We start from the raw sequence: 27,703 nt of genomic DNA on the forward strand, positions 1-27,703 counted from the left end.
TGATTTAGATCGTCTTGTCATTCATTTATTTTTAAATGCTGGTGAATCCACCAAACTGAGTTTACTATGACCACTGTGACTTGTAATTTGAAAACCCTAGAGTGTGAAAGAATATAAACTACATGTGAGAGGCAGACCTGGGTGGAAATCCCTGGCTTCCTTTTTATATAAATGTGGCCTTGGCAGGACTTTCTGCACCCTAGTTTTCTATCTATAAAATGAGGCTGATTACATCTACATCAGAGGGTTGTTATGGCAACAAGAGATAATGTATTAATATTCTTAGCACAAAAAAAAGGCTCAATAAATGACATTTATAGTTGGCTGTTTAATATCTACTTTGTGGGGATTAAAGTAGGCATAATGCATGTAAAGCAGCCAGCACAGTGACCTTCAACAATTGCTGTGTGATTCCTACCTGCTTATGTACAATATAGACCTCATATTTCTCACTACCTGGGAGATGTTGCACAAGTCACTCATCTTCCTGGGCATCCATTTCCTTCTGCGCTAAATGAGGGAGATGTGTAATTTGGCTGTGAACAGTCCCTCTCCTTATAAAACAGCAATATAGGTGTTATTACTTCTGATTTTAAGATGGAAGCTAAATTACAGCTAGAGTACTTTTGGGAAAAAATTTAAATTAAGCTTCTAAAAACTCTAGAAGGAAAACAGCATAATCAAATAAACACTTCTTTTTTCTAGTACTAGTACTTTTATTGAAGTAATGGACCAAGAAAATTGACCACAGACCAACCCACCGATTGCTGCTATAGCTCTTTGCTAGGAATTCCTTATGAGTTTCACAGAATTATAAAATGATGTTCTTTAAAATAGAGCAACAAGCTCCTTGTGAAATCATATTCTGTTTCCCTTTAGTCCCCCTGACCTGGAGTTCTCCCTAGGGCATCCCAAAGGAGGGATTTTTTCAGACAACTGGTATATTAAAAAGGAACCAACTCATAAACTACCCTATTGGGAGGCCAATCAGAGAGAAGAGTGCCTTCCCCTTTATGTTAATTTTATTCTGGAGAAAAAAGTTGGCAGGGAAGGCAGGCAGGTTGGCAAGTGCTGTGGGCCCAGCATCACTCCCTGTGCTCACATCTCCACCCAAGCCTCTCTTCCGGTTCAAAGTGACACCAACCCTCACACTGGTTCTCTAGGATCACCTTTTCTATGACTTCCTATGTCCTATGGAGAAAGACATGTTTCAAAATTGAGAAAACAGGCTAAGTGTCTAGCTTGATTTTGTAAAAAAAAAAAAAAGTAAATTTCTCTGAAAGCTATATCTTTTTACAAGTATTACTCTACTTTTTAAAAGTACCTACATTCCTTAATAGCTAATTTTCAATTGATTATTACAATTTTTTTCTTCCCCAAAGGAGAGAGAGCACCATTTAAAGTGAATCAATATAGCTTTCCTTGAAGTTACATGATTTCATTTTATGATTTTAGGGATGCTTGTGTGGTAGGCAGTTAGACAGACATGAGCAGAGCAAGGACGACAGACCAGGTATGGAAGGTCACCAGGGAGGAAAGCTCTGGATGCCTAAGCAACAAGCAAAACTGGGAAAACAATGACTTCGTCCCCAGGGTGACCTTTTCCTCCCCTAGCATATCGCTGGCCATGCAGTTCAGACCCTCTCCTGACCTTTCCTCCCCTGGCATGTTGGACACCCCCCCTTAGAAGGAGAATGAACAGGGTGCTGGAGAATATAGCCCTTAAGCTTTAAGCCGTCAGGACAATGAGATCTGACCTGCATCAAATGCTTGAGACCTCTGTTGTGTTTCAGCTCCAGGACCAGAAAAGCAATGAAAGAAGGCAAGTGACATCATGGCTGACATGTCAGCTGCAATGACTAATGACCCACCCCTGCCCTGGTGCTGACCAATCAGTAGACACCATGACCCTGAAATGATACACCTGGAAAACTGATGAATAATTCCATTGGGATCCTCCTGAGACCTCCAGATAAATACCCTCAAGCCGGAGGACCCAGTGCCGCACTCTCTATGGAGCACACAGTGCCTTTCCCCACCCCCAACCCTCACGCACATTTCCCTTGCCTCTCTCCCTCCTAAGCTCCAAGGGCCCTTCTTCTGCTTCTGTCATTTGTTTCCTGAGCTCATTTCTTCTACAGCTCACTTCTTAGGCCTCTGTGACTTCCTATGTAAACTTTCTCATACAGTTTGAGTCTTGGCTCTGAATTTTTCCTTAGCCTGAACTCAAGAACTGAGGTTGCTTCCATGACTGGTGTGGCTTGGTGGGTTGGACATTGCTCCACAGACCACAAGGTCACCAGTTCAATTCCCAGTCAGGGCACATGCCTGTGTGGCAACCAGGTCCCTTGGTTGGGGGTGTGCAAGAAGCACATCGATGTTTCTCCTCTTCTTTTTCTCCCTCCTTTCCTTTCTCTCTAAAAATAAATAAATAAAAATTCTTTTAAAAAAAACAAAAACATTGAGGTTTTTGAGCCATTTAAAATACGAAAAAGCGATCATTCTGAGAAGTGTTTAAGGTTAAGCATTTTCTGGCATTGTAAATTATGAAAACCCGAGAAAATAAATAAAGCAGTATGACAAGTCAGAATCACTGAGAAATACAGAATGGTGGGGTGCAGGTGAGGATAGTGGGAAAAAAAGGAAAGGCAACCTCTTCGTAGGGCAGTCCTCTCTGGCCTCAGTCCGGGTGGTCTTAGAAACACAGTCCAGAGTGCAAACCATCAGCCTTGGGAAGGGCTGGCTCTGCCTCCCTCTCTCCATGGCTGAACTGCGGGGGAAAGGGAGAAACCCTCTCTTTTTTATTTTTTACTTTTTATATTTAGTGGGTTCTGATGTGGAAAATAAGAGGAACTTTGAAAAAGCAAGAACCACTCAAGAATCTATGCTGGGAGTAGGTTCCTAGCTAGCTGATCTGCCCTTGCTTCACCTCACTGGCCCTTTCCAGAGCATCTCATCTTTTCCTGGTCTTCATTGATACCACCTAAAGAAGCCAATGCCTAAAGATTGCTTTGGAAAATGAGGTGGACCTTTTTTAAAATGGCAGGAACACATTTGGAGGGTTAAGCACTGTCAGTCGCTATTCTACACGCTCTGCTATGAACCAGCTCATTCAGATTTTCTCTTATCTCTAGTCCAGATCAGCTGCACTGAGTGAGGGATTGCAAAAGGGAGGGGAGGAAAGAGGAATGTTTTAGGACATTTTGTTGACTGAAGCCCTTTGGAGAAGAAGAGCAGGCTTAAGGAGACAGGCCAGAGTGGTCTTGAGACTTTGTGGAAATGGGAAATGATTTGAGAAAGATAAGGGAATGAGTCCCACCTGCAAACTTTGACTATTTCAAAATTTTTCCTGGGTCTCTTAAATTTCCCTGCTAGCATTGTTAGTTATCAGTTTAATGTTTTTACCAGTTAAATTGCTTTTTATAGGCTGGATGAATATTCTAAACACTATAATTTTTGTTTAGGGGGAAATAACTTCTTTTAAAAACTGCAAATATTGCAACATTGTTTTAATGATTTTCAAGTCTGTAGTTAGAATAAATTATCAAAAGTAAGGAAAATATCACAAGATACCTTTCTCTCATTTCCAAGCCAAGAAATGTGAAGGAAATAATTGTATTAGGATATTAAAAGTTCCCCATACATTGTGAATTTTCCCAGGCTGTTTGATTTCATGTGATTTTAACCTCAAGGCATAAATATCAATGTAACCTAATTTTTATGTCTGTAATCTTAACAAGATCACAAATTTGAAAAGTGCTTTACTATACTAATCTTTGGTCCCTAACCTAATCCTCAAATAATTTCCATATAACCTCAAAGCCAGTGGTTTGACCCTTGTTGCTATGGGGAGGGGTACAGCCTCTGGGGCAGAGTTAGCCCAGCTAACAGAAAAAGAGGGTGTTAGATCTATAAAACTCTAAACATGCTGGACTCAGCCTCACTTTCTACCCTTCTTCCTGAGTGCTCTATATTGGCCAACAAATTCATCCAATGAGGAATCCAAGATGAAAACATCAAAGCTATCTTCAATATCTTCCTTTCCTTCCTTAGTAAATCTCTCTCTCCTTTCCTTCTCTGCCTTAATCTACTCCATTCATCAAACTTTCTCCGACAGTCTAGTGTATTCCAGGCACTTGGGAGAACATCTGAATTAATGGGTATGAACCCTGACCATCTCCCTTTTTGTCACAGCCATTAGTAGGCTCTGATGCTCACCTAAATGGTGACAATTGTGGGCAGCTGGTCAGTCTGCCTACCTTCATCTAATTTACTCTTCGTTGTCTTACCAGTGCTATCTTTCTAACATTATAGGTGCCCTCCCTGGCAACAACTGTCAACCAAAGCCTTCGGCAGCGTCCTGTCTTTGGCCTATCTTCCTGGCTTTCTCAAAACATTCCCAGAATAGCCTATGCTCCTTCAGAAATCTAAGACTTTATATCCTTCCCCTTCCTGGAATGTCCTCCTTTGTCTTATCCACCTTTCAAAACTGTATTTATTCTTTAAAGTTAAGCTTAAATGTCACCTCCTAAAAACATTACAGGTAGAGTTGTTATTAACAAATTTGGAGACTCAGATGGAACTCTCCTAAGTGAATCCATCTCAGCCTGGTGTGGACTCTAAGAGAAGCAGTCAGCAGTAGCAGCTCATCAAGGGCTTACTCGCTTGTGTCTCCAGGGGATGGATGGAGGATTTGTTCTATAGAAGACTCCCGTTTGGTGCTGACCAAGGGAATGGCTACCCAGCCTGCCTTGCCAGCAAAGCAGAGTGGCCACCTGAACCTGTTTTGTTCAGCACTTTGGAAGTGGTTGGGTAGGTCAACCCCTGTGGTCACTTTAATTAGTGTTTCGATTCCCATTTTGGGTACAGGGTTGTTGGGAATGTAGTTTCAATTCTGGAGTGTGTTTCATTTCTGGTTGGTCATGCAGGAACTGTCTCCAGAACTCTGGGTTCAGGGCCCAACCTAGGTCTTACTCCGAAGGGTTGAGGAACACCTGCAGGGCAATCCCAGCCGTGCTTGGACGAGGGTCTCTGGTCTGGTCTTCTGACTCTGGTTTTTTTGTATGTATTTGCCTTGTCTGTCTTACATGTAAATATGAAACTCAGATTCGATCCCTGAATGTAGCTCCTTGGACTGTATTCTTCAGAATTGGATAAAAAGAGCTTTGTTTATTTGACTTAAAGAAATTAAACGCTTATATAAATTACGAAATATAACCAATGTGTCAATGGTAGGAAACTGCCTATTGTCCAAGGAAGCCTTGCTCCAGGCTCTGAGTCTATCGTGGGTTTGGGAGGCATTGTTTTCTAAGAGCAGCTTCTTTGCTTCCTTGGGTTTCAGCACTTACTAACCACGGGTAAGCATCTCCCCTGCAACTCCCGCCCTGCTTCCATCCAAGGAGTGCACTTTCTGGAGAAAGTGCAGCCAGAATGGAACTCATGATGGGAAACTGGAGTGGCACCCCAGCAGTCCCCTCAACAACAAGGAGGTTCCTATCAGACAGGCCACACCACCTTCCTAAGGAGGACTGGCAAGTGAGTTCATGCATGGCTTCCAGTGGAGGCGATCTGCGACAAGCAAGGCTGAGCAACAATGGTCTGGCTGTGGGGACTTGGGGGCCAGTCTGTGGCTACTGGTGTAAAGGTAGATGCTTGGGGTTATAGGGAAAGAATTACTGGTTTTATCTATGAGTTGTTTGAATAAGACTCCCACTGCTTCTCTTCCTCTGAAGGATAAGAAAAAAATTACATACCACATCTCTTCAAAGGGTCTCTGCGACATAAAGAAATGTTCTATTAGCAGGTGTGATTTCAGAAGATTTCCCAAAGGTGGGTAGCAGAGGCTAAATATCCTAGGAATATTGACAACTAACTAAAACTAAGATTATCTGTTTGGATTGGTGCCAGAAAAGGAGAGAAAAGTCTTCTATAATTTAAAAATGTAGTTTGAGTCAGCTACACTGGACTTGCAAAATGAAAGAGGTAGAATCAACCATATGTATGTATTCTGAGTAACAGAAACCAAAAAGTGAGCTTCCTAGTCACATGATACTAGAAGAAGGTGGAAGTGACATAAGGATATGACTTGCTTTCGGGAAGAGTTTAGAGTGGTCCTAAGTAACTGACTGGTTTCCTGTCCATTCATCTGCAAGGACAGTTCTGAGATCACTGACTCCAGGCAGGTGCACTGTCATGCATTCCCTTGCATCAGAGCCCAGTCAAGTCCAGACGACTCCTGAGATCTCAGCTTCTTTTCTGAGCAGCAGCCCATTAGCTGCCCCTCTCTCCCCCAAAGCTGTGGGTTGGCTGGGGGGTGAGACAGGTCGAGGTGAGGGACCTTGCTTTCTGTATCCACAGGCAAGACGGGGTGCTTCTAAGCTGTGTGCCCTCCTTAGGGAGTGGCCCCCCGCTGAGCCTGGGCACAGGTCCCTATGGCTTTGGGAGTCTGCTGACTGGCAGTGGCATGGGCTGACCTGGGCACTTGCCCTGCTGGGGAAGCAGCAAGGTGGAGCAGCCCAGTGTTTTGTCACAGCCAGAGGCAGCCATGGAAGTTAGGAACACAACGCTACACTGCTAAGCTATGAGCTGGAAGGGCGACAGGTGCGTGGAGGCCATACCACCCAGAGCCTTCCTTCTTGCAGATTGGGTCTGAACTGCAGCAGGAGAGCCAAGCCTTTAAACCAGGCATCCTGGGCCTGTCCTCTGCCTTCCACACACACACACACCCCGCCCCCAACCACACCACCTGGACAGGATGGGAAAGCCTTGGGGAGGCCTTCGCAGCCCATCTTCTCTGGGAGTCCGGAAGCCAGAGAGTAAAGGTAAGACCTGTAACTGCAGTAGGGGTGACTGCTGGTCCGAGCAGCCCCTCACGCGATCACTGACCTTACTTCTCCCTCCTGTTTTATTACCATCTGTGCCTGCAGCTGTTTCCTGTTTTCACTTTCAGTCTTGAGCTCCTCCTGTTTGCAAACTGGGGCCAAGGGGTAGAGGAGCCACAGTCTGTGGAAGGTGAAAACTATGGGTTACATAGACCTCAGGCAATCTGCCCATCTCAAGGCTGATCCCAGCGCCTACTGGGCAGCGGCTTTGCAGGGGTAAAGAGATTGCAAGTAAGCGATGTTTTCTCCCTGTGTGCTGATCATAGTCAAGATGTTTGATAGACCCTGACACAGACTGGTCACTGTACCCTCTGTACTACTACATGTAATCTGTTACTGTCAACTGTAATCCTAATGCCTCCAAACTATGATGATCCATGAATCTTGACCTTATATCTCTCACGTGTATCCTCCTCAATAAAAGGCATGAGGGAAGAAGGTCTAAGAGAGGCAGTCACCTTCCTTCCCCCAGACATAATGAAATGTCCTGGGTAAAAGTTTGTTCCGCCGTGGTCATGAAGCCTCTGCTGGACAGAGCAACTTCCAACTGAGCCTAGGGTAAGTGAGGCACATCTGCCTCATCTGGCGCCTATGATCCTCGGTCCAGGCATGTACAGGAGGCAACCAATCAAAGTTTATCTCTCACACAGATGTTTCCCACTCTCTCTAAAAGCAATGAAAAAATGCCCTTGGGTGAAGATTTTTTAAAAAGGAAAGGAAAAAAAAAAAAAGAAGGAAATCTTACCTTTTCTAACAGCATGGATGAACCTGAAGAGTTTTATGCTAAGTGAAATAAGCCAGTCAGAGAAAGACAATTACCATATGATTCCACTTACATGTGGAATCTAATAAACAAAATAAACTAACAAAATAGGAACAGATTCATAGATACAAAGCACAGACTGACAGCTGTCACAGGATAGGGGTTATGGGGACTGGATGGAAAAGGTGAAGGGATTAAGCAAAATAAAAATGTTTCCAACACTGCATTTATTATTCACTCCTATCTTACATACTGGTAAAAATAGACAATGTAGGAACAAAGGCTTGAGTAGAATCCAAGAAGCTCTGACAACCAGACTTTTGGTTTCTTCCTTCTGATGTTATTTAATTCAGACTCCAAGCCCATCCTGCTAAGATGCTAGGTCCCTCTGCATTTAGGCGATCACCAACAGAATAGGTACTGTTAAGCAGACAAAAGTCTGCATTACAATAATCTTTGCGGGCTTCTGTTTTTATTTTTTCTTACTGTTGCTTTGTTTGTGTATTTAATGAAGGGCTTCACACAGTAACACATATGTTAACAGTCTAGTGGGAGGAAAAGCTAGGTAGGAACGGAGGCTACCAAACTTCCTCAGTTTGGCAGACAGAAACTCTCATATTTCTGCTTCTAAAGACCAAGGCTATGAGAAGCAGTGTGAACAGAGAGAATCCATATGGTCGTGAACAACGTGAGTAGGAAGAATGGGTATTTATGCATTAAATCCCCAAGTTCTAGATTAGAAAATCAATTTAGGATCAATAAATGCAAAAAGTATTTCCCAAGGTGGGTAGTATAACCAGGGAACTCATAATTCCAAAATACATAAGAAAGCTAGTGAGAAAAAGATAGGTTAGAAAAAAGGTTTAGATTCATGTCTGCATGGTCTATATATTACTGAACCCAAGGGGTTTGCAGCTTGGGGTGTTCATATAAAAACAAGAACATGCGGCCAAGATGGAGGCGTAGGTAGACACACTGCGTCTCCCTCACAACTAAGACAGGTAGGAGGGGCAGAGCCAGTAGGGAGAGAACAAAGTGCAGTGCTGCAGCTGCAGCTGTGGGGGTGGAGTTTGGCTGCAGCAGCGGCAGCAGCACAGGGACTGTAGCCGAGGGAAAAAGCACAATCATACCTTTTAAACCTGGGAAGTGATCAGTATCATGTCATTTGCAAATAATGACAGTTTTACTTCTTCCATTTTTGATATGGATGCCTTTTATTTCTTCTTGTTGTCTGATTGCTGTGGCTAAGGACTTCCAGTACCAATGAATAAGAGTGGTGAAAGCAAACATCCCTGTCTTGTTCCTGATCTTAAGGGAAATGCTTTTAGTTCTTGCACATTTATTATGATGTTGGCTGTAGGTCTGTCATATACGGCCTTTATTCCATTGAGGTATGTTCTCTCTATTCCCAATTTGCTGAGAGTTTTTATCATAAGTTGGTGTTTTGTTTAAGTATGTTTTATTGATTATGTTGTTACAGTAGTTTCAATTTTTTTCCCTTTTGCTCCCCGTTGCCCAGTACCCCCCCCCCCCAGCAATGCCACCCCCCTTAGTTCATGTCCATGGATCATGCATATAAGTTCTTTGGCTTCACCCTTTCCTATATTATTCTTAACTTCCCCCTGTCTATTTTGTACCAACCAATTATGCTTCTTAATCCCTGCACCATTTCCTCATTTCTCCCCCTTCCCCTCCCAGCTGATAACCCACCAAATGGTCCCCATACCTATGATTCTGTTCCTATTCTGGTTTGCTTAGTTGGATTTTGTTCTTACTTTTTAGATTCAGTTGTTGATAGTTGTGAGTTTGTCGTTATTCTAATGTTCATAATTTTGATCTTCTTTTCCTTAAGTAAGTCCCTTTGACATTTCATATAATAATAGCTTGGCGACGATGAGCTCCTTTAGCTTCACCTTGTCTGGGAAGCACTTCATCTGCCCTTCCATTCTAATTGACAGCTTTGCTGGATAGAGTAGTCTTGGTTGTAAGTCTGCTTTTCATCACCTTGAATACTTCTTGTCAGTCTCTTCTTGCCTGCAAAGTTTCTTTTGAGAAATCAGCTGATAGTCTTACAGGCACCCCTCTGAAGGGAACTCTCTGCTTTTTTCTTGCTGCTTTTAAGATTCTCTCTTTATATTGAACTTTTGGCATTTTAATTATGATGTGTCTTGGTGTGGTCCTCTTTGGGTCTAGCTTGTTTGGGACTCTCTGTGCTTCCTGGACTTGTATATCTATTTCCTTCCCCAAATATGGGGAGTTTTCCTTCATTAATTTCTCACATAAGGTTTCAATTTCTTCTTCTTTTTCCTTCTGGCACCCCTATGATTCAGATGTTGGCACAATTAAAGTTGTCCCAGAGGTTCCTAAGCCTCTCCTCTTTTTTTCAGTCCTTGTTTCCTCATTCTGTACTGGTTGATTGTTGTTTTCCTCCTTATGTTCCAAATCATTGATTTGAACCCCAGTTTCCTTCCTTTCACCATTGGTTTTATGTGGATTTTCCTCCACTTCATTTATCATAGCCTTCACTTCTTCCCTTATGCATCTGCCATACTTAAGCATATCTGTCAAGCCTGTGAGCATCTTTATCACCAGTGTTTTGAACTCTTCATGTTTGGTTGGCTATCTCCTTGTTGCTTAGTTCTCCCACTGGAACTTTGGAACTTTGATCCTTTCCCCGCTTTGGGCCATACTTCTCTGTCTCCTCATTTTGACAGGTTCACCGTGTTTGTTTGCCTCTTTGTCTTAGATAGAGCTGTTGTTCCTGTTATGTAGTAAGCGGCGGAGTCTTAGGTATTCGTCAGTATAGGGTGACTCGTTTAACCACATTGTGGCACTGTTTGGGGGGGAGGGGTCTGAGAGGGACAATGTTGCTTGCTCAGCACTTGTCCCTTTTCCAGGCACTTCTTCCACTTTGTATGGGACTGGCACCTCTCTAGCTGTTGCCCTGGCTGTCGTTCCCAGAGTGGGTGGGTCTGCAGACGTTCTAGGACCGTGGGGGCTCTTTAAACAAGTGGGCTCTGCTGAGAGACTGGCTGTTTCTTCTTCTGCCCCAACCCCCACTGGTTTGCACAGTCAGAAGCAATGAGGCTTTATTTTCCCTGGCACTGGGACCATGATCTATGGTCTGGTCTGGTGCTGGGAGTGCTGCCCAGGTGTCCTTCCTGACTTTTTAAAACGTGTGACTACATTTTATGGCAGCCTGCCACTGCCACCACTGCTGCCACCACCACACCGCATCCTCTCCACCCGGGCTCTGCCCCTCCTACCTGTCTGGATAAGTATTTCTTCTTTATATCTTTGTTTGTTGGATTTCCATGCAGCTCAATTTTCTGGAACTTCTGATTGTCTCTATAGTTTTGAGGAAGCTGTATTTCTTCTTAGTTGTGGAGGGAGATGCAGCGTGTCTGTCTAGGCCTCCATCTTGGCCGGAAGTCTCCTGCTGTTAAATTTTAACAAATGCTTTTCTTGCATCTATTGATATGATCATGTGATTTTTAGCCTTCATTTTGTTTATGTGGTGTATCACATTTATTGATTTGCAGATATTGTACTAACCTTGCAACCCAGGAATAAATCTCACTGATTGTGGCATATGATCTTTTTACTGAATTGCTGGGTTCAGTTTGCTAATATTTGTTGAGTTTTGGCATCTATGTTCATTAGGGATATTGGCCTATAATTTTCTTTCTTTTTAGTGTGTTTATCTGGTTTTGAAACGAAGATAATGCTGGCCTCATAAAAATGTGCTTGGGGTATTCCCTCATCTTGAATTTTCTGAAATAGTTTGAGAAGGATGGTGTTAGTTCTTCTTTGAATGTTTGGTAAAATTTACCTCTGAAGTCATCTGGTCCAGATCTTTAGTTTGTTGAGAGTTTTTTGATTACTGCTTCAATATCACTAGTTGCAATCTGTCTATTCAGAGTCTCTGATCTTCCTGGTTTAGTTTTGGAAGACTGTATGTTTCTAGAAATTTATCCATTTCATCCAGATTGTCCCATCTGTTGGCATATAGTTGTTCGGAATATTTTCTTACAATCCCTTGTATTTCTGTGGAGTCAGTTCTTGCTTCTCCTCCTTCATTTCTGGTTTTATTTAGTTGGGTCCTCTCTGTTTTTTTCTTGATGGGTCTGGTTAAATGTCTGTCAATCTTGTTTATCCTTTCAAAGAACTAGCTCTTGGTTTCATCAACATTTTGTATTAATTTTTTAGACTATATTTGGTTTATTTCTCCTCTGATCTTTGTTATTTCCTTTCTTCTACTCACTTTGGGCTTCATTTGTTGTTGTCTTCCCAGTAAGTGTAAAGTTAGGTTGTTTATTTGAGATTTTTCTTGTTTCTTGAGACAGGCTTGTAATGCTATAAATTTTCCTCTTAGGACTGTTTTTGTGTGTCCCATAGATTTTGGGTTGTTGTGTTCTCATTTTCATTTGTTTCGATGTATCCTTTTTATTTTTTCCTGCATTTCATTCTTACCCATTCATTGTTTACTAACATGTTATGTGGCCTCTATGTCTTTGTGTGTTTTTCAGTTTTTTTCTTGTGATTAATTTCTACTTTCATACCACTATGGTCAGAGAAGATGCTTGATATGCTTCATTCTTCTTAAATTTATTAAGACGTATTTTGTGTCCAGACATGGTCTATCCAGAAAACATTCCACGTGTGCTTGAAAACAGTGTATATTCTGCTGCTTCTGGATGAAATGCTCTGAAGATATCAATTAAATCCTTCTCATCCACTGTGTCACTTAAGGCCACCATTTCGTTGTTGATTTTCTGTCTGGAAGATCTATACATTGATGTCAGTGGGGTGTTAAAGTTTCCTACTATGACTGTATTTCTGTCTACCTCTCTTTTTATGTCCATCAAGATTTGCTTCCCATATTTAGGTGCTCATATGTTGGCTGCATAAAATGTTAACAAGGTCTGTATCCTCTTGTTGGATTGCTCCTTATTTCACTATTTAGTATACTTCTTAACCTCTTACTATAGCCTTTGTTTTTTGTTTGTTTTATCTTATTTATTTTAAGTATTTCTTATTGATTATGTTGTTACAGTTGTCCCTATTTCTTTTCCCTTGCTCCCCTCTTCCCAGTACCCCCCTTCCCTCCAGCAACCCCATCCCCTTAGTTCATGTCCATGGGTCATGCATATAAGTTCTTTGGCTTCATTCACCCTTTCCTATATTATTCTGAACTTCCCCCTGTCTATTTTGTACCCACTAATTACGCTTCTTAATCCCTGCACCATTTCCCCATTTCTCCCCCTTCCCCCTCCCAGCTGATAACCCTGCAAATGATCCCCACGCCTATGATTCTGTTCCTGTTCTGATTGTTTGCTTAGTTTTTTGGTTTTTGGGGTTTTGTTTTGTTTTGTTTTTATTTTTTAGATTCAGTTGTTGATAGTTGTGGCCTTTGTTTTAAAGTCCAGCGTTTTCCCTTTCCATTTGCATGAAATTTCCTTTTCCATTCTTTTACTTTTAGTTTGTGTGTACCTTTTGTTCTGAGGTAGGTCTCTTGTATGGGCCTTGCTTTCTTATCCATTCAAGTACCGTGTGTCTTTTTATTGGATCACTTAAGCCATTTACATGTTTTTTAAATCCTTACCTGAGAATATGTTTATTGACTTTAGAGAAAGAGGAAGGGAGAGGGAGAGAGAGAAACATCAATGTAAGAGAGAAACATTGATTGGTTGCTTCCCATTTGCACCCCAACTAGGGCTTAAACCCACAACCTAAATATTGCCCTGACGGGGAATCTAACTTGCAAACTTTTGGTGTAAGGCACAATGCTCCAACCACCTAAACCATCTGGCCACGCTAAACCATTTACATTTAAAGTGATCATTGATAGGTACATATTTATTGACATTTTATTCTTTTAACTAGGTTTCTATGAGATTTTTGTTTGTTTGTTTCTTGTAATACCTGTTCGGCAGTAACAAACTCCTTTAGCTTTTTTTTTTCTTTTTTTTTTTTCCTTTGTCTGGGAAGCTCTTTATTTTTCCTTAAATTTAAATGATATCACTGCTGGGTAAATTCATCTTGCTGGGTAGGTCCTTGCCTTTGATCACATTGAATATTTCATGCCATTCCCTTCTGGTGTGCTCAGTTTATAAACAACACTTTTTCTTTTCCAATGTCACTTAAATGATTCCACAGACTTCATGGATGTCAAGTCTGGTGAAGTTCAATTTCATTTACCCATTTCCAAAATTGCTGTTTTTTTAAAGGTTAATCAAGGCTTATAAAATTGCAGACTGTTTCCTAACTCTGGAAGACATGGTGGTGCAATTCCTCCAACCAGGAGGGATTCTGAAATAGCAATGACAATATCCTAATTTGCCCAGAATACAGCAGAATACCTACACAAATTACAGGCAAATGCAGCTTTCTGTCTCTAAGAAAAGTCTGATGGGAGCTAGTTCTCACAGTGTTTCTGCCTCCAAAAAGAAAAGCCTAGTACTAGCTTTCTGCCTGACTCCTTAATGGTCAGTGAAGTCCCCATAGGGAGCTATATTAGGAATTGATGATGGATCCAAACTGTTGCTGAAGTACATTTAAGCCCATGGTCTGCTGGCCTCTGGTTTCAGAAACATTCATTCAGCCAGATATTTTTCAGTTAGGCAGGGGGAAGGGGAGCTCCCTGGGGTTGCTATGCAGCAGCATATATTTACAATTCATTTTACTTGGGTTTTTTAATATAATGTTACTTTACAGTTATACAGTGCTTGGCAATTTTCAAATTGTCATTTGATACCCAAAACAGTTTCAGGAGGTAGCTGTTGTTATCCCCATTTTTACAGATGAGGAACTGAAGTTTAGCAGGGTTATGTTGCTTAAATTCTGGTCTGCCTGATTCCAAAGCCTATGCTCCTTTTCTTTCTAACTTTTATTTTGAAATGATTATAGATTCACCTGAGGTTACAAAGAAATAGAGAGAGAAGTCCTGGGTACCCTTGCCCCGGCCTCCTCCAATGTTAGCATCTTATATAAATAGAGAATAATATTAAAACCAAGAAAATGACATTGGCACAGTCCATAGAGCTTACTCAGAGCTCACCAGTTATAATGTGCTCTGTTTTTTCATCTGCTTTTTATACATAGACTCTATACACTGTCCTACCAATTTAAAATATGAAGTCAAATGATAGGAATAAATAAAATGACTTCCTTCAATAAAACAATATCTACCAACAATTATGTATTACCAAACAGTTTTTCATATCTAGTTGCAATTAAGAAGAAAGAAAAGGAAGAAATCCCACAAGCCTCAGCTCTTGGGAGCACTAGTCTATACTATATGCCTTTATGGGAGTATTTTCTGGAGCTGACAATAGTTATGAAACAGGAGAACTTGATTTATTGATAATTATAGAAGCAATAGTCTCTCAAGTCAGCCCTGGCTGGTTTGGCTCAGTGGATTGAGCGTCGGCCTGCGAGCTAAGTGTCGCTGGTTCAATCTTCCAGTCAGGGTACATCAGAGAAGGAAAACTCTGACTCCAAAAAACCTCCGCTGCCTTGCGGCATACCTCTTCAGGGGAAAGGCTAAGGGAGTAAACCCCAACAGAAAATCCGGAGCCGGAGTCCCTAAGGCGGTTTGACGTTGTAGTCAACACCGGCAACTCCTGCGGCGCACCTGAAGCCAAGCTGTATTGACTCCGTCTTTCCCTTGGGCCCTTCAGCTGCGAAGAGAGGGGGGGTCTGCTGCATGGGCAACAGCAGACCCTCCATATCACCCTGCCCAGGCTCTGTAGCTTCAGCTTCACTGGAGAGGACACTCCAGCGTCATTGCAAGATGTCGATTTAACACGGGAGGAGACAGATACCGTGTCACTCCCGAGTCGGACTGCACAGCCATTCTCGGCGGTGCAGATAGACTCTTAAGAAGCTACACCATCATCTCTCGAGACGGACGGCTGCCGACGACGACGAGTCTCTCAAGTCAGAAACCTGTATCAGTAAAAGAAAGGTGATCTTACCTTGTCTTCAAATTTAATCTTGTCATCTTCCTTTTCCAGGGAGTTCAAATCTGTCTCCACATAAGGTTGCTTAGATGTTTTCTGAAGATGAGCTAAAGGACAAAGAAAACCTGCCATTAATTTGGTGATTTGGCTGATAAATAACTCAGCTTTTAGCCTGACTTGAACAAGTAGCTGAACTGTATTGAGGCAGTTGATTAACAAAGCTAAATTGAGTTGCTGTGGTGATTTCTGAGGTGGTAGGTGAACTTGGAGGTGAAGGAGAGATTCAGAAGTAAAATAGAGTCCTTGACCCCAGGCACTTGACATTTGATCCAAAGAGACAAAAGTCACACCAAACACCATATGAAACATCCAAACTCAACAAATCTGTAAATGTAACGTGGTAAAACAATAGCTTCCATCATTCCTATTTTTAAGGCCCAGCTAAAGGATCACTTCTTTATGAAGTCTTCCTTGGCTTTCAAATTTCACGTATTCTTTTATTCACTGCAGCTTGAGGACTTAATGACAGGGCTGCATTAGGGGTAATGACTACAGGCTAATAAATAAGTGATACTTTGAGTTCTTATTTGTCATCATCACCATCCTTGTATATACAGTTCCCTTGGGAAACTCACGGGATACACGTGATTAACCTGAGACAGGATTTTGAGCATTTCTAGGTCCCATGGCCAAAATGCCATCCATCTAATGCCACCAATTTATCACCCTGATTCTTATGTGTAGTGGTCTTGTTGGAAGTTGATCATCTAACTCCAAGAAACCCCTGGCAACCCTCAGATTCTATGAGCCAACTGGAAGCAGCTGGGGCTTTCTCTGGGTTTTTCATGGATGCTATGTTGAAATCTGTAGTCAAGTGCATGTTTGCTGCCCTAGGTTATATGACCACTGGAGCTACTCTACAACAACAGATAATCCTCTGGGCTCTTCATTTTCAGCAGGATCTCTGTAAGTTGAGTGATTCCAGGTATAATAATTGGATACTAAAAATGCATCCACTGTAATTGGCAATACCCATGACTGAGAAGCACCTGCCCTTAACATTATTAAAGACAATGACAAAATTAAAGGCAGGGATGTGAGAGCCATATTGCCATCATTCAAGTCTTGCTCTTTCATGTATGAGATGCACATTGCAGAGAAACCCTTATGCCTTAGCTTTTTCATCTGGAAACTGGGGAATAATGAGAAGATCTACAGGATCAGGCTGCTATGAGGCTTTAATGAGTTAATATGTACAAAGTGTTCAGATCATGGTAATACTAAGTACATTTTAGATATTAGTATAGCCACATGGCATTAAAAAAATTTTTTTTCCACATTCCTCATTTAAGGTCAGGGAGGTTAAATGTTCTACCCAAGACACCTAACTAACAAGAGTTAGAGCTGACATTCCAGCTCCCATCTCTAAGCTCTCTGCCCACGTTCCTTACCCTGTGAAATACAATAGTTGATCTTGGCACAGACTCAGTTACTAAGGAATCAGACAAATATGTTTGAAAATCCTGTTAGTGACCTGCCTGAGTCCACACTCAGTGGTTACACTCCAAAACAAAAGTATAGGATTGTTCTGCAAAATGAACAAGTTGCTTGACCAAGGTCAATCATACATGTTCAGACACGACAAAGCTCTGTTTACCCTAGGAGGGTCATTCCCTATTATGAAGTTATGCACTTGAAAAGCTGAGAAACAATCCATCATTCCTGCTATGTTTACCTGTAACAAACATATCACTTAAAACAAGAGAGAGGCAAAGTTGTGGAAGTAAACATAATTTAGTTTTGGGAAAGAGCCCTGGAGGAGAGACCAGGAGAATCAAGTTCTGTTTTCTGCCATCCAAGAAGGATGTCTCCATGTGTGTGAGCATTTGTATGTATCTGTGGTATGTGCCCATTAGTGTATCTGAGTGTGTGTACACACATGCATGGGTGCACACGGAAAAATTCAGGAAAGAAATGCACTAAACTGTTATCAAGGCTTCTAAAAACTGGAATGTATGATAAGAGTCAGGGGACTGCAGGTTATACTAAATATAGAATTATCAAAAGACCCCCTCATTTTCAGATAAATGAGAACTGAAAGAATCTGTTGCAAACAGAGTTGCACGAAAGAAAGGCTAGAGAAAGTTTTACAGCCTTAAGTGAAATAACACAAGATGCTAACTCAGATAAAGGAATAAAGAACACTGAAAATGGTGAATAGAATAGTAAATATGAAGGGTTTTTTTTTTTCATTTTCCTTTCTTTCTCTTAATTTCTTTAAAAGATATATGATTGTTTAAAGCAAAAATTATAATACATTATTGGGAGATTTAACATATGTAGATGCAAAATTTATGATAAGAATAGCACAGAGGATGGGTGGGGGCATGTAGAAATATACTGTTGTGCCCTGGCTGCTATGGCTCAGTGGATTGAGCGTCGGCCTGCGAGCCAAGTGTCGCTGGTTCGATTCGCAGTCAGGGCACATTACTAGGTTGCACGTCAGGTCCCCAGTTGGGGGTGTGAGTGAGAGGCAACCACACAATGATGTTTCTCTCCCTCTCTCCCTCTTTCTCCTTTCCCCTTTCTCTAAAAATAAAATAAATAAACAAACAAACAAGTAAATAAATTATAAAAAAAAGAAATATACTGTTGTAAATTTCCTATATTTTTCATAAAGTGCTACAGTATTAACTCAAAGTAGATTTTGATAAATTAAGGATGCATATGATAATCCCTAAGAGAAATATCTGGGGAAAAACAATGCAAAAAGATATGTATGCTAAAAAGTCAGTAGAGGAATTAAAAAGGAAGACAAAAGAAATTTGCTAACACAAAAAAAGCAGGAAAAGAGGAACAGAGAAATTAAAAACAAAAACAAAAAAATATGAGGCAAGTAGACAACAAATATCAAAATAGTAGCTCTAAATCCAACTGTGTCCTTAATTACAAATGGACAAAACATGCAGAAGGCAGAGGTTAACAGAAAGTATTAAAAAGGCAAGACTCAACTATATGCTGCCTACAAACATATACTTTAAAAAGAAAAAGAGAAATAGAAGAATGAAAAAAGTATCTCATGCGAACACTAAGCATAAGAAACCTGGGAAAGCTGTATTAATATCAGACAAAATAGACTTTAAGACAAGAGTTTTACGGAAGATAAGGAGGGAAGGAAAGACGTTTTATAATTATAAAAGGGCCAGTTTGTCTGGAAGACATTACAAGTATGAATAGACACCTGCTTAATAATGAAGTTTCAAAATTCATGAAGCAACAAATAACATAGACAGCCTGTCCAAGGGTGGTTTCTCCAAAGAATGTATGATTGTTTTAACATTTGAAAATAAGTCACTTTAACCCACCATATTAACAAAAAAAGGAGGAAACCTTATGATCTCAATATATAGCACCAAAAATGCATCTGAAAAATTCAACAATCATTCATGATGAAAACTCTCATCAAACTAGGCATAGAAGGGACCATCCTCAGTCTGAGAAAAGGCATCTATAAAAAACTGACTAACATCATATGTCAATGTGAAATATGATCTCTTTCCCTTAATATTAGGAAAAGATAGGGATGTCTGCCTTTATCACTTCTATTCCACATTGTACTGGAGGTCCCAGCCATTCGAATAAGACAGAAAAGAAGGCCTAGATATTGAAACAGAAGAGGTAAAATTGTCCCTGTTCATAGGTGACATAATTGTATTTCCACTTAGAAATATATTCTTATTGATAGTTATAGGTGGTAATGCTATTTACTATAGGGGTAAAAAAAAAAAGAAATACCTAACAACTTCACACTAAAAACTGCTATGTTGCCAAGAGAAATTAAAGAGGACCTAAATAAGTGTAGAGTTATAATAGTTATGAATCAGAAGACTCAGTATTGGTATAATCACAGTTCTCCCCAAAGTGATCTATATAGTCAGTACAATCTGAACCATAATCCCAGCATAAATTAAAAAGTGATTCTAAAATTTACATGGAAAGGAAAAGGACCTAAAACAGCCAAAACAATATTGAAAAAAGAATGAAGTTGGAAGACATACACTAACTGATCTTAAGGCTTAGTAGTAAACTATAGTAATCAAGACGACATGGGACTGGTATAAGGACTTACGTATTTTTTCAATCTTTTCAAAGAACCAACTTGACTACTCCATTGCTAATAGAATCTGGTGGGACTTTTAAAGGTCCCTAACGGAGCCTATTTTATGCTAATATTATTTGTGCATTTATATTATTCTTCTGCTAGACTGTGAGCATCTCTTTGCATCCAAAACTTTATCAAACTTTGTTAAGTCCTCAATGCCTGTACTACATTATACCTGTAGTTTGTTTTAAATAATATCTGTCAAAACAATTATTATTCATCTTAAATGGCCACAACTCTATCCTCAAGAGCAATGATGAAACATAAAGCCATAAAGCTTTCTTCCCCAAATAACCTACCCAAGACAGAGGGCTGGCTGGTTTTCGGTGACACCCTTTTTGGGGAAGACTCAGGATGGGGGGCCACAGGTTGCACAGGGCGAGTCTGTCTAGCTGCCAGTTTCATCAGACTCATTCGCCTCTTGTGAAATATTTCCTGTACATTGCCCAGCTTCTGCAGGACTTTCTGGGCTTTGGCCTGCAGGAACAAAAGCAAATCATTAGCTCAGTCTGCACTGAGCCTCAAGATGTGACACATTCCCTTTCTCCCATCTTCACTTCTCGCCCCCATCCCCAACCTCCCTTAGGTGGCTCTTCTCTGGGTGTCCATATGCAAGTTCTCCCATATCTCATCTTGCACCAGAATTGTGTATCTAGCATTTTGCATCTCCCACTGGATTGATGATGATCATATCCTTTTCACCACTCTATCTCCAGTGCCTGCACACTGCACAGAGAACTGCTTGGTAGATATATGGATAAATGTTCACTAAGCCATGTCCACTAATGGTAGAAAAGGATGCCATAGGCCAGGATAGAGGACATTTGGCCAACTTACACACCAGGAGAATTAAAAAATAAGGAATGTACTGTGAATACAGGCCCTGATGGAGAAAAGAGTTGATGTGTTCTGGGGCAAAGAGTTGACTAAATTCTGAAACAGAATCAAGGAAACCACAAGCACCTATAATAAAAAAGATACCCATTTAAATGCTATTCGGGTTGACTCCATATATAAGTAGGAAGTAAACTGAAGAAATACCAGGGGAAAGGTGAAACTCACAGATGGTCCTGTAACTGACTGAGGCAGAGGTTCAGCAGAATACGAAACAAGGCCTGAATGTATTTGAGTTTCACCAAGCCTCACTTCCACCATAACACCCCTCTAGGTCTGGTGCGTCAATTAATGTGGGGAGCCTTTTCTTTGTTGTGCTGACTCTGACATCTGTCTTGTGGATTTCTTTTTCTTTTTAATTCTCACCCAAGGTCATTTTTTTCATTGCTTTTAGAGAGAGAAAGGGAAAGGGAACATTGATGTGAGAGAGAAGCATTGGCTGGTTGCCTCTTATACGTGCCCAGACCAAAGATCATAGGCATCCAGATGGGGGGATCAAACCTGTAACTGTTAGGTTACAGGATGATGCTCCAATCAGCGGAGCCACACCCACTGGGGCTGTCTTGTAGATAATTTTAACCACCAAAGAAGGGGTCCAGAATTAGAAGAGCTGAACCACCATGAGCCACACAGGGTGCTTTAAAGATGCCTAAAACCGAAAGTACAGACTCAGCACACACAAAGGGGAATTGCCACATTTTGTAACTAGAAAAGTAGTTTTTTTATGCCGGGCCACCTTCTGAGGGAAGGAGACAACTTCTCTGAGGCAGGACTGGAACGTCAGTCACTGGAAAACTCTTCCCCAAGAGCCTGAGGGCCCTATCAAGGCTGCCGGACCTCTGCACCAGATCTGGGGCTCAGCTCACTCTGGAGGGGGTCTGAGTGCAGACCTGCACTGTCCATGGAGGAACCACTAGCCATAGGAGGCCACCCAGCACCTGAACGGCAGCTGGTCTGAATTGAGCTGTGCTGACAGTGTCACATACACACTGGATTTTAAAGACTTAGCATGTAAAATGAACATAAAATGCCTCAATAATTTTTGATATCCACTGCCTGTTGAAATGATATTTTGGACATAGGTTACATAAAACATTATTGAGATTGGCTTCACGTGTTTCTTTTCACTTTTTTAAAGATGGCTACTAGAAAATCTTATTAGTTCATGTATGTGACTTGCACTACATTTCTTTGGACAGCATTGGTCTAGACCAGGGGTTGGCAAACTTTTTCTGTAAAGGTCCAAACAGTAAAATGTCCAGGCTTTGCAGACTATCTGGTCTCTGTGATACCTACTGCACTCTGCCATTGCTGCATAACAGCAGTCACAGATAATAGATAATACATACATGAACAAGTGTGGCTGTGTTCTGATAAAACTCGAAGTCCAAAAATAGGTGGCAAGCAGCCTTGGCCCACAGGCTATACTTTGCTAACCCTTAGCCTCTAGATTAGGCTCAGGGTCTGTGTTTAACTAATCTCTTCAGAGAATGTGCCTTTGGCCTCAGGAAGCACGGCTGTACAGTGCACTTGAGGTTCTGATAACACAGCTATAATTCCAAGTCCCAAAAGAAACCGAATTCCCTTACATCAGGGTGATGGCAATGTCAGCTTGATGGTAATAAAAACTGATGACCAGCCACCAATACTCTGCCCATCTGGCCCAGTGATGAGTTTGAGGAAATTGAGTTAACTGCTACACAAAGGTAAGAAATCTAGGAGGCTGGTTGAAGAAGGTGAAGGGATTAGGCAAAACAGAAACAAAAACAAACCTCATAGACAGATAACAGTATGGCAATTACCAGAAGGAAATAGGGGTGGGGAGTTGGAAGAGGGTAAAGGGAGGGTCAAAATGGTGATAGAAAGAGACATGAATTTGGGTGGTGAATACACACTGCAATATACAGATGATGCATTAAAGAATTGTGCACCTGAAACCCATATAATTTTATTGACCAATGTCACCTCAATAAATTCAATTTAAAAAACACCAGAGGAGTATAAAAAGAAATCTGACTGAACGAGGTCAGTGCCACATGCAAGGCAGAGCCCTCTAGAGGCTCACCACTCGGACTGGGCAGGACTCAGGTCATCTTGGCCCTTTTGTATCTATCCCAAGATCTCAGAGTGAACCCTGCAAATGGTTCACTGAATTAAACGGAGGCATTCAGAAGAGACCCTAAATTCCTAAGCTCAGACCAAGGGGAGGTTAGTGCAAAATTAACAACTGTATTTCCCCTTTCCTCTCTCCTCTTTTTACTTGCAAATCCATTTTCCATATCACAATCAGAATTAGCTTTCTAAAATATAAATATCATGTAACTTACCTGTTCCAAAGCCCAGCAGAGGCACCTCATTCCTCATCCTATAGCACCAGGCTCCTCATAGTTGACCCTGACCATTGCCTCCCCTGTGTGCCCCACTGTCCCTTCATTTTAAATGCTCTTGGACCTAGGAGCATTTGCTGGGGAATGTTTGTCTTCTTCCACACTGCTAGCTCCTTGACTGCAGGGGCTGCACTGTACTGCATCCTCAGAGTGAAGCACAAACTGTGTACCCAATAAATATTTGAAGAATTGAATTTTGCTATTTGCTACTGAGATCGTTTCAATCTCTACATTGGGTGGTGAATGTGAATGAGGGAGAAAAATCAAAAGAGCAGCACTAAGAGGGCAGCACCATAGCCATGTGTTAGGGAAATGCCTTGAGGAGCCTCAGACAGAGACAGGGTGGCTGCTACAAGAGCAACAGTCCAATGGCTGATGTCACTTTGATAATCATTATGTCTTCAATGTAACAGATTCAGCCTTTTAGACATAAAGTACCGGTCTTTTAAAAACAAACTTTATTTTTAAAATAGTTTTAGATTTACAAAAAAATTGCAGACTAGTACAAAGAGTTCCCATAAACTCCACATCCAGTTTCCACTATTATTAACAGATTACATTTCTAGGGTACATTTGTTACAATTAATGAATTAATAGTGACACATTATTTTTATTATTAAAAATTATTACTATTAAACGAAGTACATATTTTATCTAAGTTTCCTTAGTTTTTACCTAATGTGCCTTTTCCCCCCTAGGGCCCCATCGGGATACCATACTACATTTAGTTGTCATGACTTTGGATCCTCTTTGCTGTGACCATTTCTCAGCCTTTCCTGGTTTTTGATGACCTTGACTGTTTTGAGGTGTATTAGTCAGGTATTTTGTACAAAGTCCCTCAGCTGGTATTTTCTCATGATTAGGCTGAAGTTATGGTTTTGTGGGGGAAGGAAGACCAAGGAAATAAAGTGCCATTTTCATCACATTATATCAAGGGTACATACTATCTTCATGACTTAATACTGTTGCTGTTGACCTTAATCATCTGGCTGAGGTAGCATGTGTTTGTTTTCTCCACTGTAAAGCCATTCTTTTATTTCTCCTTTCCCATACTGTACCCTTCAGAAGGAAGTCACTATGTGCAGCCCACAGTTAAGGACAGGGAAGATTTGCTCCACCTCCTTGAGGGCTAAGTATCTACATAAATAATTTGCAATTCTTTTGCATGTGAGATTAGTTTCCTTTCCCCTATTGATTTATTTATTCCATCATTTATTTATATCAGTATGGATTCATGGATATCTATTTTATACATTGGATTGTAATCCAATACTGCTCTACTAATTTTGTTGCTCAAATTGTTCCAGCATTGGCCACGGGGCACTCCTTCAATTGCTTCCTATGTCCCATCATTGTGGGTTTTTTTGTTTTTTTTTCCCAGCAGTTCCTTACTTTTTAGCATTGTAATGTGCTCTGGAATCATTGTGTATATTTCTTTCCTCAGTCCTAGAATCAGCCATTTCTCCAAGGAGCCTGGGTCCCTTATTGAAGAATGGCATTACTATAGAAACCAAGATTAGGGTGCTAGGTGTGATCATGAATAGAGGGGGCAGTGGGGGCCACTGCTTCTAGGTCCAAGTAAGGAAAAGCACATGTCTGTACCAACCTGTGTATATACATATATCTTGAATTATTTCTATATGTATAAAGTACTAGTTTGGACAACAAAGTCATTACCCCTCAGTGGATAAAACTTTCTCTGACACAACAGGATATTTAATCATATAACCTAGAATTTTACTTCAAACCAAAAGAATAGTTGGGCTTTGGGGGTATTCTGATCTGTTTCACATATAGGATTTTTAAAAAGCTTTTTTTCTCCTCTAATTCTCTTCTTCTTCCATGTTTCTACCTTTTCCCCAGAAGTGGCTTATTAAGTTTCATTCATTTCCTGGTGGGTGGTCAGGAAGTTGGCTGAATTTGGCCAGCACTGCAGCCGCAGCCACTCTTCTCCCTGGTTGACCTGATGGACTTACTTTGAGGAGCTAATGATGGAGTTGGAATTGGGTGAGACTGTTCTGCCATAGGAATCTGACCTGAGTCTATTGATACTGGGTATTCGATGTAGCACCTACACCAGATGGGCCTTCTCTTTGTCCCTTCCGCAGGGAAGTGGAAGGGTCCCTGTGTTGAGGGAAGGTGGTCTGCCCATCCCACCTCCCACCCCATCTCAAAATCACATCTTCCCACCAGAACTCACTGGGAGGAGTCGGGGAAAGATCACTAAGGTACAACTCCACACCGAATGCTCACACTGTACCCAGTCCACTCTCATACCTGCCTGCCCGTTGTTCAGCAAACATGGATTGGACACCAGGCACAGACTGGGCACAGGCACACAGAGATGGATGAGGCTCCTGCCCTTCAGGAGCTCCCAGTGTAATAAAGTTAAGAGTAAATAATTGGAAAACAATGTGGTGCCATATTAGACGAAAGGCTTTTAGCCTGAGTCCATTCATGGACTTCAGGGTGTCTCCTAAAATTAATTATAAAAAGTTACATATGCTGAATATTGCCTGTTTGTTTCCCACTACATCTTCTCTACTCTGCTCTCTCAGGAAGCTAACCTTACAGACGCTCTCAGAGGGGTTCATTTGCCTATGGGCTTTTAGCTGACTTTGGCCAATGGGAAGCCCCACAGGAAATCTGAGAGAAGAAAAGAGAGAAAAGTAGGGGTATATATTTCTCCACCACTGGCCGTATTCCTGTGCCCAAGGCCACAGCCCTTACTAGCTGCCTCTACTACAGCTGTATCGTGTCCTGGGTCCCCTCTGTCTTTCTTTAAAATTAGCAGTGATAACTGCTCCCTGTTTCTTGCTTGCCCCAGGATGCTTCACCATCCCAGTTGGGTTCCCTAAATCCTGCCCATGTCTTTGTAAAAGTTCCTACATCAAACTCCCTAAAAAGCCCTGGCTGCTGTGGCTCAGTGGATTGAGCGTCGGCCTGGAAGCCATGTGTCGCTGGTTCGATTCCCAGTCAGGGCACATGACTAGGTTGCACGTCAGGTCCCCAGTGGGGGCGCGAGTGAGAGGAAACCACACAATGATGTTTCTCTCCCTCTCTTTGTCCTTTCCTCTCTCTCTAAAAATAAATAAATAAATAATTAATTAAAAAAAAAAAAACTCCCTAAAAATAGGTGAATCAGATTCTCAAAAGGGCCCATGACTCAAAAGAGGTGAAGAAGCCATTAGAGCAGAGGTACATACAAAGTGATGTGGATATCAGAGGAAAGTGTGCTATCTGTAACTCCGCTGGCCTTACAGAAGAACGCTCCTCTCAAAATGTAAACCTGATAAAGTTGTTCCCCTGCTTAAATTCTGTAATGGCTTCCCACTGCTCTTAGAATGAAGGCCAGACTCCTTAATACGGTCCACAAAGCCCCACATCTGTCCCTCTCTAATCTTTGCTTGCTCTCTATACTACAGGCACCCTGACCCTTGGGCTCTGCACTTGTGCTAGGCTCCCTCCAGCCCTGCGGCCTCTGCCCATGCTGTTCTTTTGACTGGAAAGGAGCCCCATCTCTACTCATTCTCTAGGATTTGGTTCAAATGATCCCCAGTCTAGCGGATCCCCAGTCCTCTGTTATACCTGATAGAACCCTGAATCCCAACTCCAGAGCACTTTTCTCAGCTTGGAACACATTTTTATGATTTGTGTTTGACATTTATTAATGTCAGCCTCTCCCCCTAACTGTAAATTCCATGAAGATGAAACCATGTTTACTTCTGTTCACCATTATGTCCTCAGCACAGTGCATGATACGTCAGAGATGCTCATAAAGATTTGTAGAGAAATGAATGACTGAAAGTGATGTCTGAGTTAGACCATGAAGAGTCAGTTGGCCAGGAAGCAGTTTTCCAGGAGTCTAACAGGCCACCTGGGGGCTCCAGAACTGGTTAGCCTGCTCAGTATATCCTAGCTGGACTTTCTTAGGTAATAGGCAAATGCCCCCAGTGCCGCCTTCCCAACCACAGGATGAAAATAACCCATCAACATTACCTTGATGTCAGGGGTGAGTATCAACTCAAACTGGTTGTGAAACTCCTTGGGGCTTGGCAAGTGGAACTCCTTCGCTGTGCCCAGGAATGCCTCAATGTCGTTTAAGGCAACATCAACACCTTCTCGTGACTGGCACTTGTCTACAGCTTGGGAAGCCAAGAGGTAGATTCCTGCTTCACACCACTGGCTGACCTTTTGAGAAGAAACATAGTGCCCTGTGCAGTTAGCCTGGCCACAACTCAGCCACCACAATCCTCAGGAGGTCTGAGCTACTCTGCGGTCTGCCAGGATTCTGAGACAATGGGAAATTGTCATGGGACAGCATCAAGTTGAGAGGTCTAATACTGCAAATACAACTGTGAGGGGGAAAAACCAAAGCCAAATTTACGTCTATCCACTTCTCAGGGAAGTCACCCAGTCACTAAAATGAATCGTGTAAACATTCTTCCCTTTTCTACCAATAGTAATTACTACACCTCCAGGAGGAGAAAGTTCAGCCTAACTATAGAGAAATGTAACCAGTGACTTTTCGGGTAGACCATCTAGGCCCCTTGTCTTGCTTCCTAACTGGTTACAAGAGCACGGGGTGATTAATGAGGCAGCAGACTCGGCCTCTACATGCTTTACTGGGGGAGGGACTGTCCTTTCAACAA

The 27,703-nt window shown here is 41.6% G+C and overlaps 1 protein-coding gene across 1 annotated transcript in view; it reads right to left on the minus strand.

Moving 5' to 3' along the window:
- The window catches only part of MCF2L2 (MCF.2 cell line derived transforming sequence-like 2), a 220,004-nt gene that overhangs the window by 97,757 nt on the left and 94,544 nt on the right, over positions 1 to 27,703 (minus strand). The window contains exons 12-14 of the mRNA XM_090286049.1: positions 27,051 to 27,242; positions 20,070 to 20,247; positions 15,624 to 15,715 (exon numbers count right to left, since the gene is read on the minus strand). Coding sequence (XP_090142175.1) covers positions 15,624 to 15,715; positions 20,070 to 20,247; positions 27,051 to 27,242 — 462 coding nt within the window. The remainder of the gene's footprint in view (positions 1 to 15,623; positions 15,716 to 20,069; positions 20,248 to 27,050; positions 27,243 to 27,703) is intronic.

The sequence above is a fragment of the Furipterus horrens genome, unplaced genomic scaffold, assembly GCF_987537825.1.
Source record: "Furipterus horrens unplaced genomic scaffold, mFurHor1.1.pri manual_scaffold_1, whole genome shotgun sequence".
Lineage (NCBI taxonomy): Eukaryota > Metazoa > Chordata > Mammalia > Chiroptera > Furipteridae > Furipterus > Furipterus horrens.